A 20,522-nucleotide genomic window follows, 5' to 3' on the forward strand; every position below is an offset into this window, starting at 1 on the left:
GTTTACATAGCTGGAGGATTAGAGAAGGTTGTAATATCTTAGATAAGTCATTTCTATTTTTGTTGTTGTTGTTGTTGTTTAGATGTTTTCAGTCATGTCTAAATCTTTTTGACTCCTTTTGGGAGTTTTCCTGGCAAAGATACTAGAGTGGTTTGTCATTTCCTTCACCAGCTCATTTTACATATGAGGCAAATAGGGTTATATGACTTGCCCAGGGTCACACAACTAGGACATGTCTGAGGCAGAATTTGAATTCAGGTCTTCCTGATCCAGGCCTGGCACTCTATCTATTGCAAGACCTAGTTGCTAGGGTTCTGTTTCATTAGAATTATATATCTAGATCTAGAAGAACTTCAGAGGTCCTCTATTATAATTTCCTCTTTTTACAGATTAGATAGTTGAGGCCCAGAGAGATTAAGATGATGACACAAAATTATACAGCTAGTAAATTTTAGAGGTAGATGTTGAACCCAGATCCTCTGGTACCTAGACCAATGATAATCTTTCCACTGTAGCCCAGTCTTGGTAGAGGAAGATAAGGAATTTGAATTTGAATGCCCTTTCCATTTAAGTGTTAACATTCTATGTCCCATCTATTTCAACAGACTTTCTAAACTCTAAGAGGACAAATCCCTTGTTAATTGCTTATCATTACTAGCATATTTATTTATAGATAAATTGGTGATACAACCTCACCTTAAAAAAAAAAAAAGATGTGTGTACTCTTTATATTACATTGTGGCTTCTTATCTGTGTATAGAGTACATTTTTTTCCAATTCAGAGAACTTGGTATATAATTTCCCCTGATAATAGAGGTCTAGATTTTTATTGTAGTTTTGCTTTTCTGACCCATCCTTAGTCACATCCATGATTTGTTTGAGGCTGAGTTCTTGGTCACAAGCGTCACCTCCAATTACAATATTGTTCCTACAGGAAAACTGGATCTGTTTGATGACAGATTTTTCAGGAACAATTTATAGCAAATAATATCTTATATTTAGGTGGTGTTTTATATTCTACAAAGTGCTTTTCTTATACAAAGCAGAATAGTAACAAAATGGGGATAACTGTGCTAGTAGAGTAATATAGGTAGCTCACTATATTATATATAGCTCTCTAAGCTGAAGTCTGAGTCAAGAAAAGCACAGGGATTTTCTAGGTTTAGAATCTCCACTAAGGTAAACTGTACCTCGACTGTACCTCTGAGTCATTCAGTTCTGCCTAAAGTAATGAGAATAAAATGATTTGCCCAAGAGTGTTAGAGGCAGTACTTGAAGCCAAGTCTTGTAATAAAATAATAGAAGTTGTCTGAGTCAACCAATGACCCCACTTGAAATGACAAGATGGTATCTCTGATCCCTTGACCAAGTGAGAAAGATCTTGGGCACAAGAATCAGGTTTTAGATTTGACTCTGCCAGTCACAATTTGTGAGACATTTAACAAATGACTTCATTTTTAGGATGTGGGTTAGGCTAGGAAAGGACTTGGAAGCTGTTGAATTGAAGTCCCTTCTTTTGCTAATGAGTTACAGAAAGGCAAAGTGATTTGCCCAGTCATGTGGCTAGTGTCTGAGACAAGATTTAAACTCAGGTCTTCCTGTCTTTATCCATTACACCACTTATAATTGTCCACTATTCTGGTTCTCAGTGTCCTCACTTGAAAAAAATTGGAGATAAGACCAGTGGAAACCTCCTGTTTGGGTTCTTTTCTCCTCAGCTCTTTATTAATCTTTATTACTTTATGGCTTTGAAAGTTCAGTCAAATCCCACTGTTTAAAAATAAATATGAGCTGCATGAGAAAAAAGTAAAAGGTAAAGAAAGTTTAAATGTCATTTATAAGCCTGAAAAGGCTGGAAAGTACTAGCAATGGCTATTATGAATTTGAATAAAATGGGGAAAAAAGAGGAACAATGAAAATATTCAAATAGAATAATATTGTTTTCAATAATATTTTTAGAAGAAAGAATCAATTTCTTACATTCTTTCAGAAAATACAGTGTGTGTGTGTGAAAGAGAGAGAGAGAGAGAGAGAGAGAGAGAGATAGACAGAGAGAGACAGAGACAGACGCCTATGTATGTCAGGAGACTTTAGTTTCCAGTCTGGGTCTGACGTTTGCTATTCAATCTAGAGCAAATTACTTTCCCTCTTTGGGCCTTAATTTAATCCCATATAAAAGGAAGGGGAGGGACAAAGTGCTCACAGAGGAAATTTGCAGTTTTGGCATTCTATGGTTCTTTGAAACAAAAGCTTAATGATCCTTCACCTACCACCCTCCTCCTTCCTTTTTCACATCATTTCTTTTCAGTGACTCCCCTTTTCTCTACAATTGATTCTTTTGATTTAGATCAGTCTTCCTCACAGGTCATCCAACTGGTTCATCTCTCCTAAATTGGTAATCTCTGAAGGACAATTGCAGCCTGTGATAGCTTGATCATCATGGATTCAGTTATAGTTCATGTGCCTGAATCTAAGTAAACCAATTAAATGGAGAGTCATATTGACATAGATGGTAATTAGAGGAATGATTATTTGCCTTACAAAAAATAATCTTTGTCTTACAAAGTACTCATAATAGCATTTCCTTAAATAGGTAGTTCCATCACTATATTTGAATTGTGATTTGATTTCTAAAAAAATTCAATTTACATAATTTCTTCCCTTTTAGGAAGCACACTTCTTGCATTAAAAATGCATTTAGCTCTTCCCACTGTAGCTCATATTATCCAAGTTCCATCATTTAAGAACTATATGACCTCAGAAAAATTATTTGACCTTTTTGGATCTTAGTTTTCTCCATTGTAAAAAAATAAGGAATATCATTCCAGATCGAGGACAGTTCATGGCAAAGGCACATATGTTTTCAAATTCTGATTTTCCTGTTGAAAATGGCTTCTGTTAATCCAATCCTTTGCTAAACTATAGTCTGATGTTAGGACAGCTTCAGTCAGGAAGAGGAGGTTTTACAACAGAAATTGAGTTACAATGATGAATAAGATTCTTTAAAGCTTAGAAAAACCTAAGCCTAAAGCTCCTGTTTGGGACTTTGTCTCTTAAAAGAAAACAGAACAAAAACGACCTCAGAAAACTACATAAAAAGACCCATTTCACTTCTTCCCTGATTTCTTTCCATTTCATAGATCACATGCAAGGCTTGAAGTTAGGAAAATCTGGATTTACATCCTACCTCTGATACTTATTAGCTTTATGCTCACTTCTTTTCTGAGGGTAGATAATTGATGCAGCATATAGAGTGCCAGGTCTGAAGTCAAGAAGACTTCTTTATGAGTTCAGATCTACTTTCAGATACTTACTGGATAAGTCACTTGACCCTGTTTGCCTGTAAAATGAGGTGGAGAAAGAAAAGGCTAACCACTTTCATATCTTTGCCTAAAAAACCTTTGATGGGCTCATAAAGAGTTAGTTGTGACCAAAATGACTGAACAATAACAGCTTTTCTGAACTGGAGTTCAGTCTCTGCAAAAATGGGGCTAACCATAACTCTAGTATTTAGTTATTTTTCAGAATGGTTTTGAGGCTCAAGAGACATCATGTATGTAAAGATTTTCACAAATGTTAACATGTTATATAATGTCATTTTACTATTATTAACTTATTCATATCTTGTTCAATAGAGCTCATAAAGAAATGATCCTGAAACAATTCACCATTTTTTCATATTCTTTTATATTTAATGTTCTATGGATAATTATGTAGGTTGAGAAATACAATTGCTTTTTGTAATTGAATAAAAGAATTAGAAAGGAAATTTGTCCATTGTGAATTCTCAGAAGTATCCTCCAGCATTTTTTGTTCAGAACTATGTCATTGGTATAGATCAAAGCTTTTTAAACTCTAGGTCACAACCCCATATGGGGGTTGGTTACATGACTGAATGTGGTAGTTGTCAAATAAGGATTTGTTTTTAGTAAGTGTTTGATATGTATAACCATGGGGTCATGTAAAAATTTCTGGTGAAAAGGGATCATAAGTGGAAAAAGTTTAAGAAGCCCTTCAATAGGCAACTCCTTATGAGGAAATTGCCTCTATAACTATAGGTTGATCTACAATGAAGAATCTTTGAGTTATCTATAACACTGAGAGGTTAAATGATTTGTCCAATATTACAGATTGTGGTAGAAGTGGGACTTTAATTTGAATCTTTCTAAAACTGAATCCAGCTCTCTTTCTCTTACCTTGTATTTCCTCATATTATTCTTATTCTATTATTCTCATTGCTTTGCACTGGAAGGAATTGTAGGCATGGCATCAGCGGATATTGTTTCAAGTCTTGGCTTTGCCACATCCTAACCGTAAAATCACAACTTTTTTAGCCTTCTCCATTTTCCTTATTTATAAAGTGAGGGGCTTTTCCTTAATGACAGTAGAATCATAGATGATTTGGATATATCTCCACTGAAGTATCCTTAGCAAAGGCCAAGTAGGAATGGAGAAAGGATGATTTATGAGGCATCTGTAAAATAGCATATGGTTTTGTGCTCATGTTTTCCATTGACACCATACATATTTATAGGACAATATATTTCAGGTTTATGGCAGAAATTTTAGAAGCTACTGCACCATTTTATTAAATGCTTTTGCTTGACTTCATTGGGTTTAGTTGTTGATTATTAAAGATAAGTGGACCATTGACAACTTATGAGTTATAGTTTAACAAGTGAAGATACAAAAGGTATCTTTGAACCGTGAAGTAACTGTTGCCCTCTATGGGACGTAAACTGTTAGACTGCATGCAAGTTGGAGAGATATATCTTGAGGGAACACTACATTATTTAAACTCCAGTTGATTTCTGTTGCTTATAGGATAAAAGTCAAAATGCTTTGTTTGGGATTCAGAGTCTTTTATAACCTAGTCCCTTTCTACCTTTCTAGTCTTATCATATCTTACTCCTCAATATATACTCTTTGATCCAGGATCTAGTGACACTTGTCTTCTGGCTTATTCCATGAACAAGACATTACATCTCTAATTTCTGAATTTTCTCTCTGGCTATCTCTCATGCTTGGAACACTTTCCCTATTCTTCTCAAACTACTGACCTCCCTGAGTTACTTTATGTCTCAACAAAAATTCCCCCTTTTATAGGAAGGCTTTCCTAAGCTTTTGAATTTCAGTGCCTTTCTTCTCTTAATTATTTTCCATTTTTCCTGTATATAACTTGTTCTGTCTCAGTTAATCAATGAATTAATTAAATGAAGGGTAGGGACTATCCTTTACTTTGTATGTATCTCCAGCAATTAGTGCAATGTGGGGCATATAATATATATTTATTGACAGGTAGAGCCAAGATAGTAGGGTAAAGGCAGGGAATCTCCTGAGCTCTCCCCCAAGTCTCTGCAAATATGTATAAATAATCACTCTGAACAGATTTTAGAGCATCAAATGCCACAAAAAGACAGAATAAAACAATTTTCCAGCCAAAGACAACTTAGAAGATCAAAAAGAAAGGTCTGTTGCATCAGGGTGGAAAAGCAACACAGCGTTGGTCCCAGGAAACCAGGAACAAATCTTATGAACTCTGAATTAGTGGCAATATTGGTGGTTTCACACCTTTCAACCCACAGACACTAAAGATGATTTGAAAGGTCAGTAGGAAAAGTTCCTAGAATGAGAAAGCCTTGTGAAACCAGGAGCAAGCATTTGGAGCCACTAAATCAGCAGTGGTGATAAGAACAGCAGTGGCAGCAACAACAGTAGTAGCAGTAGTGGCTTCCAGAGGTATCATCCTACAGAAGGTGGAGGGATCAAGCAGCAATTGGTCAGGAGGAGGTCGTTTCACTAACACTGAGGAAGGAATCTGATGTTCTGTCCACATTTAGATCCAGGATGTTGTCCTGGATCACAGTGTCAGGATGAGGAGGGAGCACTATCACACTAGAACTTACAGTCAAAGTGAATCAAGACCCACCTCATAGTTCCAGAACAAAAGAAATGCTTGTGATCTCTCATAAACCATATTATAGGCCAGGGGAGTAGTAAACAACTTCTTGGATCATATCACTTTGGGGAACAACTAAAAACTTACAGGTCCCTAAAAGGATCTTTGAAAATAGCTGTGCCAAATCCCTGAAGCTTGGGACTTTGCACCCTCTATTTTGGAAACAGAGCTCTATTTAATTTATTTTTTATTATAACTTTTTATTGACAGTACATATGCATGGGTAATTTTCCCCTTGAGGAAAAGGGTCCTCAGAAGCAAAACACTTTTGAGAAAGGACAGAATGAAAGGAGAGAGAGAATAGAATAAATGGGGAAATACAGTTAGTTATAGTAATTGTGAAAAGAATTTTGAAGCAAATTTCTCTGATGAAGGCCTCATTTCTTAAATGTAAAGGGAACTGAGTCAAATTTATAAGAAATAAAAGTCATTTCCCAACTAATAAATGATTAAAAGAGCAGTTTATAGATGAACTTATCCAGCTATTTATAGCCATGTGAAAAAATATTCTCATTAGTGATTGGAGAAATACAAATTAAAACAATTATACCTATTAGATTAGCTAGTGGCCAGAAAAGCAAATGTTGGAAAAAACGAGATATTAATTCATTATTGCTGGAATTGTGAACTGATTCAACCATTCTGTAAAACAATTTGAAACGGTCCCCAAAAGACTATAAAATTATGCATACTCTTTGATCTAATAATATCACTATTAGGCATGTAACCCCAAAAGAGATTAAAAAAAGGAAAAAGACCTATATGTACAAGCATACTTATAATAGCTCTTTTCTCAGGACAAAGAATTGAGGAGATGCTCATCAATTGGGAAATGGCCGAGTAAATTGGGATATGATAGAAATTATTGTTCTATGGGAAATTATAAGCAAAATGTTCTCAGAAAAACCTGGAGTGTTCTCTATGAGCTCAAGCAAAGTGAAATGTATTGTGTGCAATGTAATAGCAATGTTGTGGAATGATCTTCTGTGAACGACTTTGCTAATCTCAGCAATACAATGATCCAAGACTCCTCTGTAGGGCTTATGATAAAAAATGCTATTCATGTCCAGAGAAAGAACATAGTGGGTCTAATACAGATTGAAGTATACTTTTTTTAAACTTTATTTTTCTTAAAGGTTTTTTTTGGGGGGAATAGAAGATTTATTTATTTATTTTTTGTAACAATTGTTAAGAAAATATTTGCATTCATATATGCTTTCACAATTGGGGCTGGGGAGGGAGAAAGGATGAAAATCTGGAACTTAAAGTTTTAAAAACAAATGTTAAAAATTATTGTTATATGTAACTGGGAAAATAAAATATTAAATATAAGGGGAAAATATTAATGTCTATTGATTAATTGGCTAGTACTGGAAAATGCTGCTGATCTCCCATGTACATTTAGTGGCATCCTATATTGAAATCTTCATGTGTGCCAATTGATAAATAACTGAATGTAATCAAATGACATAATTTCCCTCTTTAAGAGTGATGCTGTGGATGCATTTGATAAGTAATGATATTTAGCATTTATATAGTACTTTATAAATATTATTTCATTTGATTCTCACAATAACCTTGGTAGGTAAGTACTATTTTTAATTCCCATTTTATGATTGAGGAAACTAAGGAAGGTAGAGGTTAAATGACTTGCCCAGGATCATATAACTATTAAGTGCTTGAGACTGGATTTGAACACAGCTCTTTCAGATACTAGATCTAGCTTTCTATCCACTGTACTACCTACATGCCAGATGTCCAAATAAAGCAAATAATTTCATATTAAATAACTTATTTTATGAATGGCAACATGGTATGTCCCCAGAATAGACCAGTAAACCTACACCTTCCATCTCCTGAATATATTCAAGATAACTCTTATTTTTACCACGGAGAAATTCACAAATATCTTTCAGACTTCATTACATATGAAACCTTAGGAGCATTTTCTATAAGGCAAGAGGGAGGGTTTGAACCTCTCATGAGTAAATAATTTTCTAACGCAGTAGCTTCCTATACATAACAAGTGTTTTGGCTATTGGCTTTTTTGTTTTAAACTGTCATTATCCCTGCTGCACCTCTTTCCTGGAATATGAGAAAGGTTGCTGTACCTAGAATGATTACACTCTATTGTCTGTACATTGGAGCACAAAGTAGTTGTTGTTCTAAGAGTCCCCACTTACCTTTAACCCCAAGGGGCAGGAACTGGGATGGAGTTAGCTTATTTTGTAACATATTCCAGATGGTGTCATTCATTGCTAAGTTAGATTCTAGCTACTTCTCTTTCTGCTCTTCCCTGAGCCTTTAGCTATACTTACTCTAGAATTATAATTAGTCATAGAAATCTCTTAGTGTAACACCTTGTAGTTTGCAAAATCCTTTTACATACAACCAGTCATTTGATTCTAACTATTTCCCCATGAACCAAACAGGAAGGACTAAATATTATTTTGAAGAAATGGAGAATCTGACAGTTAAAATGATCTATTCAAAGTTGTGGGTTGGCAAATAATAGCTAGCATTTATATATACTTTAAAGTTTAAAAAGTGCTTTTATAATTGTTACCTCTTCCCTAAGAGATAAGTGTGAATATTATCCCCATTTTACAGATGGGGGAACTGAAGTTGGGAGGGGTTGAGTAAGTTGCTCAAGATCACAGGGCTAGTAAGTGTCTGAAGTTAAGATTTGAATTCAGGTGACCCTGACTCCAAGTCCTATGCTCTATCTTCTGTGTCACCAAATTGTAAATAGCAAAGCTAAGACTAGAAACATTCTATCTAATACCCTTTCTTAAAAAATAACAAACTCAATATTTTTACTAATGATTAATTATAGTAGAGGCAGTGAGACAGATCTACATAGCAGATCAGTGGACCCCATTGGGAAGCGGATAATCAGAAATACTTCACTTTAATTCAGTCATACTTTGTGTTTCCCTCAGGGTCTTAATATAAGACTCAGCAAACAGTTGATACTTAATTAGTTCATGACAAATGAATGACTAAATAAATTAAAATGAAAAAATTTGAGTTTTTGAATTACCATGCTATACTATATAGCACAAAACTTAATAAAATCCTCTCCCCTCCCATTTCTTCATTCTCCATTTCTCCACACTCTCCTATTTCTCCTTCCCCAACGTGCATGAAGGCAGTGCTCCTCATGGATATCTAAAATAGATGGAGTTAAAACTTAATGAAAGGCCCTGCTGAGTCTTTCATCTTTAACAGTCACACCACTTAATAGTAATTATAACAGTGCTTAGGAAAAGGAAGAACTATCCAGATAACATTGACTTGGTGGTTGGCAATCTGTTAGATTATGTATTGGAGCTTTTTAATGTAATTTCACAGCTTTTCACAATCTCTAAACTACAAATTCACAATTATCTGAAGACATTTTATTTAATTTTCATGCTTTTTTAATCAAAAAGTTAAAATATAATAATCTTTTATGGGAGGTTATAAAATATGCTATTTACATAAGAGGCAGAAAAATCCCCCTCAGCTGACTATGCTTTATGTATAGTTAGAGACTATTGCATAGGAATACTGATGAGGAAAGAATAGAATTATTATCTGAACAACCTGATTTTTTGCCTAAATGGTGCCTATCTACACTGTACTTCATAGATCAGTCTTCTGCACTGAAGAAGGAAAGGGAGGAAAGAAGAAAAGGAGATAGTCTTCCATAGATTCTACAAATGGACCCTGAAAACATTCACCTCTCCTACCCAGCAAGGCTTACAGGTAAAAATAATTTCTACAGAGAGGAGCAAGGATAGCACAAGTACCAGGTCAAGCCAATAAGCTTTTATTAAGCTCCTACTGTATGCTAGACTGTGCTAAGTGCTGACAGCAAATACTATAGGAGATAAGATAAGGATAGCCTTTCATGGTCTTAAAAAACATATACATACATATGTATAGGTGGCACAGTAGATAAAGTACCAGACCTGAAGTCAGGAAGTCAGGAAGACCTGAGTTCAAATCTGACCTCACACACTTAACACTTCCTAGCTGTGTGACCCTGGGCAAGTCACTTAACCCCAATTGCCTCAGCAATAATAATAATAATAAAAAATAAAAATACATATACCAATGAAAATGAAGGGCAGAAAAGTTAGGAAATTGTGAGATTCATAGTCCTGTAAGGAAATCTGATTTGGAGTCAAATAACCTGGGTTCAAATCCATTGGCAAATCAATGAATCTTTCTGGGCTTTAGTTCCCTCCTCTGTAAAAAGGAGAAGATTAGACTAAAGGCTTCCTAAGGTCCTTTTTTGACTCTAAATTTATTCTATGATCTTGTTATTGAAACCTACAATCTGACTTGGATGATGTGTCTTAAGTAAATCCCCCAAACTCTCTTAATATACTATGCTTCTACCTTATAGTTCAGAAGTCTTGATGTTGGATATCGACTCTAGATTATCCATAAATACTTCTGGTTCCTTTCTTCTTTAGGACTTCCTACCTGTAACCTTTGCCACATTCTCTGTGAGATGAGCTAGCTTGGTAAATTTTGTGGGAAGTCATGACCTGGAGCAGAACCCAACCAGTTGCATAAGAAGAAAGCATCTTCTTGTCCCCTTTAAATGAGATCAGAGACCAAGTTCTATATGTTTAGAGGTCATCTAGTCCAACTCCTCTCTACCAAAAGATGAGAAAAATTAGGCTCAAGTGAGTTGCCTCAGTTATCACAACCAGCAGAGCCAAGATTCAAATTCAGGTTCTCTGATTACAAATTCAGTTCTCTTTCCATTGCCTCAATGGTTTGATTTATAAATTTACAATATTAGAGTCAGAGGAGAAGGAATGAAATCAACATTTATTAGAAGCCTACTATATACTAAGCACTCTTAAAAATATTATCTTAACTGATTCTCATAACAAAACTGGGAGGTAGTTGCTATTATTATCTCTACTTTACAGTTAAGGAAACTGAGGCAAACAGAGGTAAATGCTCTGTCCAAGATCACACAACTAGTAAGTGTCTGAGATTGGATATGAACCCCAGGTCTTCTTTACTTCAGGATCAGCATTTTATCCACAGTGTCCCCTAGCTACCTTTAGAAGGGACGTAAGGGCATTTTAATGTTTAGTGCTCTTTTCATTATGCCACAAATTCCTGTGAGCTTAAAAATGCTTTCACAAAATAATAATAGTAATGGCAATAACAAAACCTGACATCTATAGAACACTTACAGGTTTTCAACACATTTTTAGGTTTCATCTCATTTCATTATTATAATAACCCTGCTGAATAAGTACGGCAGATAAAATCACATGAGAATTAACAAGATACATATTTGGAGTCAGAACAGTTATATCCCAGATCTGTCAGTACTTGGGAGTTTTTTCTTCTACTAGAAGCTAGATACACTTGTCCCTCAAACCTCACCCCACTCAGGTCTATGCAAATTTGCAAAGCTTTCTCAACTTTCTAGGTTATTGTGAGATCAAGTACATAAAGAAACCACTTTTCTTCCTTCCTCTGGGACTGTGAGATGAAGCAACAGGATGCTTCCATCCTTTGTCTTCAGAGTAACTGGAGAGGAAAACATTTGGGTAGATTACTGTGGCTAAGAGGGGTCATGTAGTCAGGAAAAGAAGCCTCCTCTATATGTAATGCACTTGAGCTAAGTTTCAGGGACATACACAAGAATCTCTGAAAGCATTTCTCATACTTAGAGAAAGAGACCCAGTCCCACTGTAGCCACTTGAAGATGTCTGGGTTCTGTCCATGGTACTTGCTTACTATTTTTCAAAGTGGTACTTGGTAGTATTTGTACGTTAATCTGTGGGACCCAGAATTCTGGCCAAGCAATGTCATTGAACTTATCAGGCAACACACAATTCCCCAGTTCATTACCATACCCCAAAATAATGATGACCATCATCATTATCATAATTATCATGCCAGAGGGGCATGGGTGAAAACAATGTCCTGGTGACTTCTGTTCTTTATAAGATACCCCTTTGGCAAACTGGCTCATCACAGTGATTTCCAATGGAATTCAAAGCTCAGTTAGCTGCAAGAAGCCTTCAGAAATTTTCTGCCTTCAGATAAGAGAACTCAAGACATTCAGAATAGTTGTCATTAAAGGACCTGAAACTGGACTTACTTTTATACGTTATTCTTGTGATGGTGTCTCTGTTTAGCATTCGATTAAGAAATGGATTTGATGAATCAGAAACCTAGGGATGGAAGAAAAACACAATTAATGACTTAATCTACAAGATAAGTATCTCCAATGAGAACATTTATTTAGGGGGAAAGAACAAGTAAAGAAAGAGGTTTTAGGTTAGAGATGAACCCTGATACATCTGGAATTCACTGGGAGATGAAGGAAGCAGATCTCTTCCAAGTTACAGGTAAGAGAGGTAATGGAACCCTGTCATAACAGACACATTGTTATCAGGAATAAGTATCCATCACATCCAGTCCACTAGAACAAGATGTCCCTCAATTCAGCACAATTCAATTCAACCATTTATTAAACGTCTATTACATGCAAAGCTTTCAAGGATGTCAAGCTGCTCACTGATGCAAAAGCCCCTTTCTTTAGCATTCATTTTCTCCTGGTGAGAGCATATGGCTATGGATCATAGAATATCTGTGACTCAGAAAAGTCACCATTGCAATTGTCCTAAAAGGCAATGGGAATGATGCACCTAGCTTTTCTGTCAATACATATTAAATGCTCTTCTGTGTGCTCTTTGTTTCAAACTGGCCTGTTAGTTTTTCCTGTAGTCAGCATTCCATTTCCCACTTCCCAGGTGCCTATTGCACCTGTTATTCCCCATGTGTGGAATTCCCTTCCACCACTGAAACATAACTCCCTTCAAAACATAGAACAGCAGTTATTTTCTATAGTTGATCTTTCCTGATCCCTCAGTTGCTTGTACTCTTCATTTCCTAATTTGTACAAGTTGTGCCTTATGAATATATATGTTTTATTCTCTGTTTGAAGTAATGTTCATTTTTATAATTTTGGTCTTTATGTCCCAAATTCCTATTACAATCCCCGGCACACAGAATCAGAGCTATAATGCTCAGAGGTCATTTAATCCAAACCCCTTATTCTACAGATGATGAACCTGAGGTCCAGTGAATTGTTTAAAGAGATCTAAGTAGTAAATTCCAACCAGTTGTTAATAATGACAAACATGTAAAATGATGTAAAAATCACCTGCAAGATAAATGAACCTAAAAAAGGCTGTAGAATGGTTGTGGAATAAAAATGGATAACAAATGTATGACCTGAGAGTTGTATTGGTATCCACAAAATATCAAAAGAGCCAAAAAGAAGCTGCTAGGGTGTTTGGCCTATCTTCTATTTGTGGAAAATATTTATGGAAAGACATAAGCTTCATGCAGTTATAGATTCACTGAACTATAGGCAAGTCACTGGAAAGGAGATACTATAATGGGGAGATATGAAGATGGCATTAGGCATTGTTTCTGCCTTCAAGGATTATACAATTTACCTCTAACCTAGTCATGGGTCACTTTCCCTGACAATAGTGCCATCAAAGGGTTTCACAGCAAAATAGGCAGCTCTAATTTTTAGAGAAGACAGGGAAGTTATATTTTGAGGTTCCTGTTACTTCTGTTTCATGTCCACAGGTTGTGTGATATTCTCTTTTTACTTTGGTGAACAGAACAAGGCTGCTGTGTCTTTTACTAGGTTTGAGATGCTTAAAAGAAGAACACTGTCATTTATGGAATGTCAGGAACTCAGTTATCAAACATTTATCGAGCCCTTTCTATGTGTCAGGCACCATGTTGGCGATGCAGAGGGAGTTTTTCTTTTAAAAAAAACAAGCAAACTAGTCCTTCCTCTGAAGAAGCTCACATTCTAATGGGGGATACAATATGAAAATAACTAGATACATACTTATTAGATAAGTAGATGAGAGAAATCTGAAGTGGGAAGCATGAGTCACTAAGGGACTAGTAAAGGTCTCCTGTAGAAAGTTAGATTTGAACTGAGTCTTGAATGAAGACAAGGAAGCCAAAGAGGTAGAGGTAAGGTGCAAGAAAATCAGGAAAATAGGATGGGGCTAGATCATGAAGAGCTTTAAATGCCAAACAGAGGACTTGCCTGGACAGACACTTTTGAATGTGACTCTCCTGACATGTAGGCAACTCTTCTTCATTGCACTGGCTTCTCTATTCCATTATATGTTTCTGTTTAGTAATTGGGACTTATCTACCTTAAAAATAGATCTATCTTAAGGATTGGGGATGTCACAGTATGAATCTACTAGATAATTTTGAGTTTAGAAATTTCACTGATTGATTATGTTCCTTCTGTTTCTTTTTGCAGCATATTCTTTCTCTCTCTCTCTCTCTCTCTCTCTCTCTCTCTCTCTCTCTCTTTCTCTCTCTCTCTCTTTTACTGGCAGTATGGTATGTTGTATGGGTCCTGAACTTGGTGTCAGGAAGAACTGTGTTAAAGAGATTATGTCATGTTCTTATTAATTGTGTATCCCTGTGTATTTAAGCTTTCCTATCTCAATTTCCCTATTTATGAAATGAGGGCACCAGATACAATGGCCTTCAAGCTTCTTTCTATCTCTAATACATGATCCTATGACAAAAAAACAATTTTAGGACATTTGGCAGAAGTAGATTTCTGCCCACCTGAGAAATGCATGTAAACAACTCGGGTTCTTTTCAGAGACATGTGAGCACAGAATCAAATGTCACTTCTCTTATAGGTTGCCCTTCAGCTATTTGAAAGGCATTTCATAGATTACTTTCTGAATTGAGGTTCTTAACCTATGGTTTGTAAATTTGCTTTAAAAATTTTCATAAATATTTCAATATAATTTATATCTTGTAAACTTGTATATATAATGTAACATATTTAAAAGGACATTATTTTGATTCCCCAGATAGCCAAAGGAATATATGGTTTAAAAAAGTTAAGAATTTCTGTTCTACCCCAGTACAACCCTAAGAAAGAGGGAGAAATAAAAATATTATTTATGATTCATGATATATATGCTATGGTTCCACAAAGACACTTTGGGCCACTGTATGCTGAATATCTAGTTACCATTATACTTTTGGATTGATACCTTTATAAACTGATTAAGAACAATGGAATAAATTTCAAAAGTGCCCAGAGAAAACTTGTGAATTTTAGTATATTGATGCCAAGCATTGACAAGAGAGTAAAATATGTATTTGGTGTGAGATTAAATGGCAACTTAATGGTGTGTGATTAGAGTCAAATTTAAATTTCCTTTGGTCATTAGGAGAGGTATATGGGAAGATGGAGAGGGTAAAGCAGGGGTTAGTGGGATATTCATAAATGCATATCACAGATAAGCACATCCCTCATTTTATTCCAACCTTTCCAACTCTTTCTACCATTCAGGTTTTGTCTAGAGTTCCAAGTCATGAGCAGTTAACTTTATAGGCTTAACTTTCTCCATAATCTTCCAATTTTATAAGACCTCCAGTCCAATGCTCTTAGACATCATTTTGCACTTCTTATGAACATGCATCCTAACAATTACTCCCACAGGTGTATGGCTATAGCTACAGTAAAATTAGTAAAGAAAGTTCTTGCCATCAAAGAGCATGACATTGTGTAATTATTCAACATCAGAGAAACATTAGAATCTGTTTTAATTCTTTTACCTTAAAGACCACAGGACCATTCAATCTAATGTGTAACTGAAACTTTCCATATGTGATTGTTTTCCCTTTTAGAATGTGGGCCTCTCTTAGATTTTTGTCCCTAAGATTTAGTGCAATGCTTTGCACACTGTAGATGTTTAATAGATTATTTTTTCATTGATTTATCTGGCTTATATAAAGGTGACTGCTTTTCAATGCATACTTACATGTTTTTCACCCTTAGAAAGATACCTCACTTTAGTAATACAACCTATTGTCAACTCTTACTATTACTTAGATAAATGAGATCTACTTGTTCTAAGAAAATATCAGCAGGTTATTTTCCTGGAATATTTTCCAATATTCCATTAACATTCTTTCTCCTTTCTTATTACTCTTAGAGCTGCCTTAGAATAATGGACCTTATGCTTCATTAATATTGTACATAGTTTGGTTAAAAGACTTTTAAAATCTGTTATCATCTCATTTATACTTCCAAGGATGAATATAATGATTAATATCCCATAGGTATTATTAATAATCCAATAGCTTTTCTTTTTAAAAAAATTTTTTCCCAAGGCAACTGGGACTAAGTGACTTGGCCAGGGTCTCATAGCTAATAAGAGTTGTGGCTGAAGTTGTATTTGAACTCCGGTCCTCCTGTCTCTGGGACACATGCTCTATCCACTGCACCATCTGGCTGTCCCTTAAAAAGGCAATAGTTAATAGCAATAACAAAAATATTTATGACTTACTCTCTATTCCTCCCCCCCTTTTGTTTTATAAAATCAGGACTATGATTTCATTGGCATAGGAAATCTCAGTGTGAAAACTTTCTCCAACAAATGAGGGACTGGCGTTTTAAAATTTTAATGAACCAGCAAGGGCATTGATGGGTTAAGTGAACCTTGTCAGGTTCACCCAGTGTATATCAGAGACAGAATTTGAACTTCAGTCTTCTGATTATTGAAGCCAGTCCTCTAACCACAATGTTTCTGGAGGCTACTTATAATTACGTTAAATTAGTAAATATTACTCTTTCTCTATTTGGATAATTTACAGCCTAGAAAAGTGGCCCCTAATAAGTGGGAACTGAACAAGCTTGATGATGACAAGAAGGGTCAGAGTAGTGTGCTCTGGTTGGACCTGATGTATACAGAAAACTCAGAGGTAACCCTGGAAGAACAAGTGAGGCAGTGAGATTCATTCTGACCAATCAGAAACAGAGCAAGTACACTTGATCCATTGATCTCCAGTAGCTATCTGCGCCAGGGAACAAGTTCTTTGTACCAATCAACATATAAGCTGCTAGAAAGCCCATTACAGTAACCTGGGGGTGTGGTGGAAGAAAATGGCCTATAGGGGAGGAAAAGCATGTTTCTGCAAACACATTTCCTCTTTGCTTGTTAAATACATCAGTAATTTGGCAAGCAAAAATGTTGTATTCTAAGCTGATCAATCACTATAAGCCATAGTCAATGTCCAGATTACAGACGTGACTTTTACTAACCAGGGAGGTTGAAGCCATAAGCTGTGCCAAGAAACCTCAAATAAAGCAACCAGCAGGGATAGCTCATGTTAATATGTAAGAGTTGGCCATTCTCTCCATCCCTTGTCTTTCCAATTGCACAGGGAGCACAAGTGGATGTCTAAATTTTTGGCTGTGGGAGAGGTTTCTAAAATAGGTTAAAAGAAACAAAAGACAGCTGCCCCCTTTGTAAAGGATAGTGTTACCAGATAAGAAGGTTCTCAGAACAAGGAAGAATCCACTGATTAAGTTCATGAAATGGCTTTCCATGGCTTAGTTAGGGGCTAAACTGGTATTATAAGAATTTGCCTGTATTTGCTAGCATTTGGGAATATTTAAATCTGATTTTCTTTCTCTCTGATCTGCTTTTTTTTTCAAAGGTCCTGAGGATTATGGTTCTGGAGAAAGAAAAGTCACAGAGGAAGTAGCTGGAATTAAAATCCAAGGCCTCTGACTTCAGCTTTAGTGCTATTCTCACAATACTATCCTGCCTAGAAAATATTACTAGGGAGATCAAATCAATGACAGCAGAGACCACAGAATCCAACTTGCTCATTTTACAGATGGGGGAAACTGAGTCCTGGGGAGGTTGTGACTTGAGGCTACACAGGTAGTATCATAGGTGGGATTTGAGGAATGAGTGTCCTCTCACTCCATATAGCTAGTGCTTTTCCCACTATGTTATGCAGCAATTTAGGATGGGAGATGATACTGGTAATTTCAAAAGTAGCACCATTTGGATTATCTGGAAGAAGATAGAATTTCCTAATGAATTTAACTTTGAAAAATGGCAGTATATCTGTTGAGTTCATATAGTCATTATTTCAGAATTGGAAAGTGACCTTAAAGTTTATACAATTCAGCACCCTAATTTTATAGATGGGGAAACTGGGGCACAGGGAAGTTGAAGTGTCTTATCTGGTGTCATTGACACCTGTGATAACATAGGAGAGTTGGGGTTGGAATTCATGTGCTTTCACTACAAATCCAACTCTTTCCATTGTCTCACACTGACTTCAATGTCCCTTTTCTTCTTTGGATAAAGTGTAGATTTGGAAAGGTAATGCTAATAATGTTGGTGGTGGGGGTTGTGACAGGGTACCATAGAGTTTTCAGAGGGCTCTTTTTATCAATTCAGAACTGCACTATAGCATCTGAGAACAAGCCAGAAACTGATGTTAAATAAAAGCAGGCCTGGAGAATCCATCATAAATATATCTTTTAAAGGATGTCCTGAAATAATGTCACTTTAGCTGACTATCTTCTAGTTTTATGAATAATTATCAGCTTATAATGGTCTTATAGTAAATAAATCTAATATTGGTTTCTAGGAATTTGGCTACTTAAAAAGATGAGAATATTGGATGGTAGCTTCTCTTTTGATTAGCTTTTCAACTGGACTCAAATTTCCACTCTGTGCATTTCCTCTAATGACTTGGAACAAGAAAGCCCAATCTCCCAGCAGAGCAATAACTAGTGATATGGGCACACTGAATGAGCTTTGCAAAATGTTCCCTAGGGCAAGCAGGGCTAAGTTCACTCTCAAATGAACTTTTAATGGCAATTAATGCTAAAGGGGGAGAGAATCCTAAATACGAGACCATGTTAAGGAAGAGACTCTGAGATGCTCCTTAGGGAGGAGATAGAGAGCCCAGGACACTGGTCTTCAGAGAAGAAATAAAGGCCTTGGGACATTTTGAGGCTGTTATTGGAGAAGTTGTTGCCAGAGAAAAGGAGGAATGGGGCAGGATTCAGGGTAGAGTCAGGCTAGGCATGAATTTACTCTTCTTTGGGTAGATCTGAGAGAGAAAATATCATCTGACAGATTCCCAATTAAACTAATTTCTCCTGAAAGCTAAGCTCAGTTATTTCTATACTAATGAAGGAGAATGTGTTGTCAGTGACTTCAGTTGTCTTGCTCTGGTTATGGTCTGTCTCGAAGTGATTACTAACTTTGGGGGATAGTGACACATTTGCTTATTGTTTGAAACTCTGCCCTTCAAATCCCACACTCCTATGTGTGGCACAAGTCTATTTTAAGAATAAAAATGAATTGAAATTTGTGGGAATGGGGAATGAAAGGAATTAGGAGGATTATCCTAGTGAGTTCTTAAAGAGATGGAGAGTTGCTTGGTATAGAGTACCAAGTAAGAGATGGGGCTGGAACATCAGTAATCTGGTATTCCTGGTAATTATTATTTGAGCTAGTATTGAAAGGCACCATGGACTACCATGATATTGAGAAACAACATGTAAGTTGAAATCAAAGGATTTAGATTTGAATTCCAGGTCTGCTATTATTTCTGTGATCTTTAGCTCTCTAGGCCTCAGTTTCCTTATTAAAAAAATAAAAGGATAGAGTTATCTAATCTCTTAGCTCCTTTCAGTTCTAAATCTGATACTTTGAGAATAAGAAAAATATATAACTTGGCAGTAATTATGAATATGTGGTCATTTCTCTCTTCCTTTCCTCCTCCTTTTCTTCTTCTTCTTCCTTCTCCTGCTACTACTCCTCTCTCTTTCCCTCCCTCTTCTTCCCTCCCTGCTCTCTCTGTCTTCTCTACCCACCCTCTCTTTTCCTTCCTCTTTTCCTCTTCCCTTCCCTCCTTATCTTTCTCTCTCCTCAACCCTAGCACTTTGCATTTAGTGAGTACCTACTGAATTGAATTATTCAATTGAAATTGTTCTTTTCAAAATTACCAATTACCAAAATTACCAATGATGCATTAATTTCCAAATTCAATGGCTTTTTCTCAACCTACATCCTTCATGACCTCATTGAAATGGACATTTCAAACTAGATATGTCCAATCCATGTTAAACTCATCATGTTTGAAACTAAATTCACTATCTTTCCTTGCAAACTCTCCCATCTTCTTAACTTCCCTATTATTATGGATAGTTTCATCATCCTTCCAGTCATTTAGACTCTTTAAAACATGTATTATCTTTAACTCCTTACTCCTTTCTGCCCACCTCCCTCCCCCCATATCCAATTAGTTGCCAAGACTCCTTGTATCTATCTTCACAATACTTATTGTATATGCTCCCTTCTCTCCTCTGACTCTGCTATTGCCCTCATGCCTAGATTTTTGAGATACTGATTTCTCATCTTCTATTCTAGTCTATTCTACACAGCTGGCAAAATGGTCTTCCTAAAGAAGAATTCTGACCATGTCAAGTTCCTACTATTAAAAAAAAACAAGCAAACAACAACAAACAACAACAAAACAAAACAAAACAAAAAAAACTCCAATAGCTTCCTATTTTCTCCAAGATCAAATAAAAAATCCTCTTTTTAAGTTTTAAAACCTTTCTTAACCTTCTCAGTACTTTTTCCTGTATTCTTACATCCTATCATGTCCCCCTCCCCTACTCCTGATCCTTTATTCCAGT

At 36.0% G+C, this 20,522-nt stretch overlaps 1 protein-coding gene across 3 annotated transcripts in view; it reads right to left on the reverse strand.

Annotated features, from left to right (window-relative positions):
- Positions 1-20,522, reverse strand: part of CA10 (carbonic anhydrase 10) — a 660,766-nt gene that overhangs the window by 28,202 nt on the left and 612,042 nt on the right. For all 3 annotated transcript variants that reach the window (XM_031966432.1, XM_031966433.1, XM_003767978.4), the window contains one exon: positions 12,087-12,159. In XM_031966432.1, coding sequence (XP_031822292.1) covers positions 12,087-12,159 — 73 coding nt within the window. The remainder of the gene's footprint in view (positions 1-12,086; positions 12,160-20,522) is intronic.

The sequence above is a fragment of the Sarcophilus harrisii genome, chromosome 4, assembly GCF_902635505.1.
Source record: "Sarcophilus harrisii chromosome 4, mSarHar1.11, whole genome shotgun sequence".
Taxonomy (NCBI): domain Eukaryota; kingdom Metazoa; phylum Chordata; class Mammalia; order Dasyuromorphia; family Dasyuridae; genus Sarcophilus; species Sarcophilus harrisii.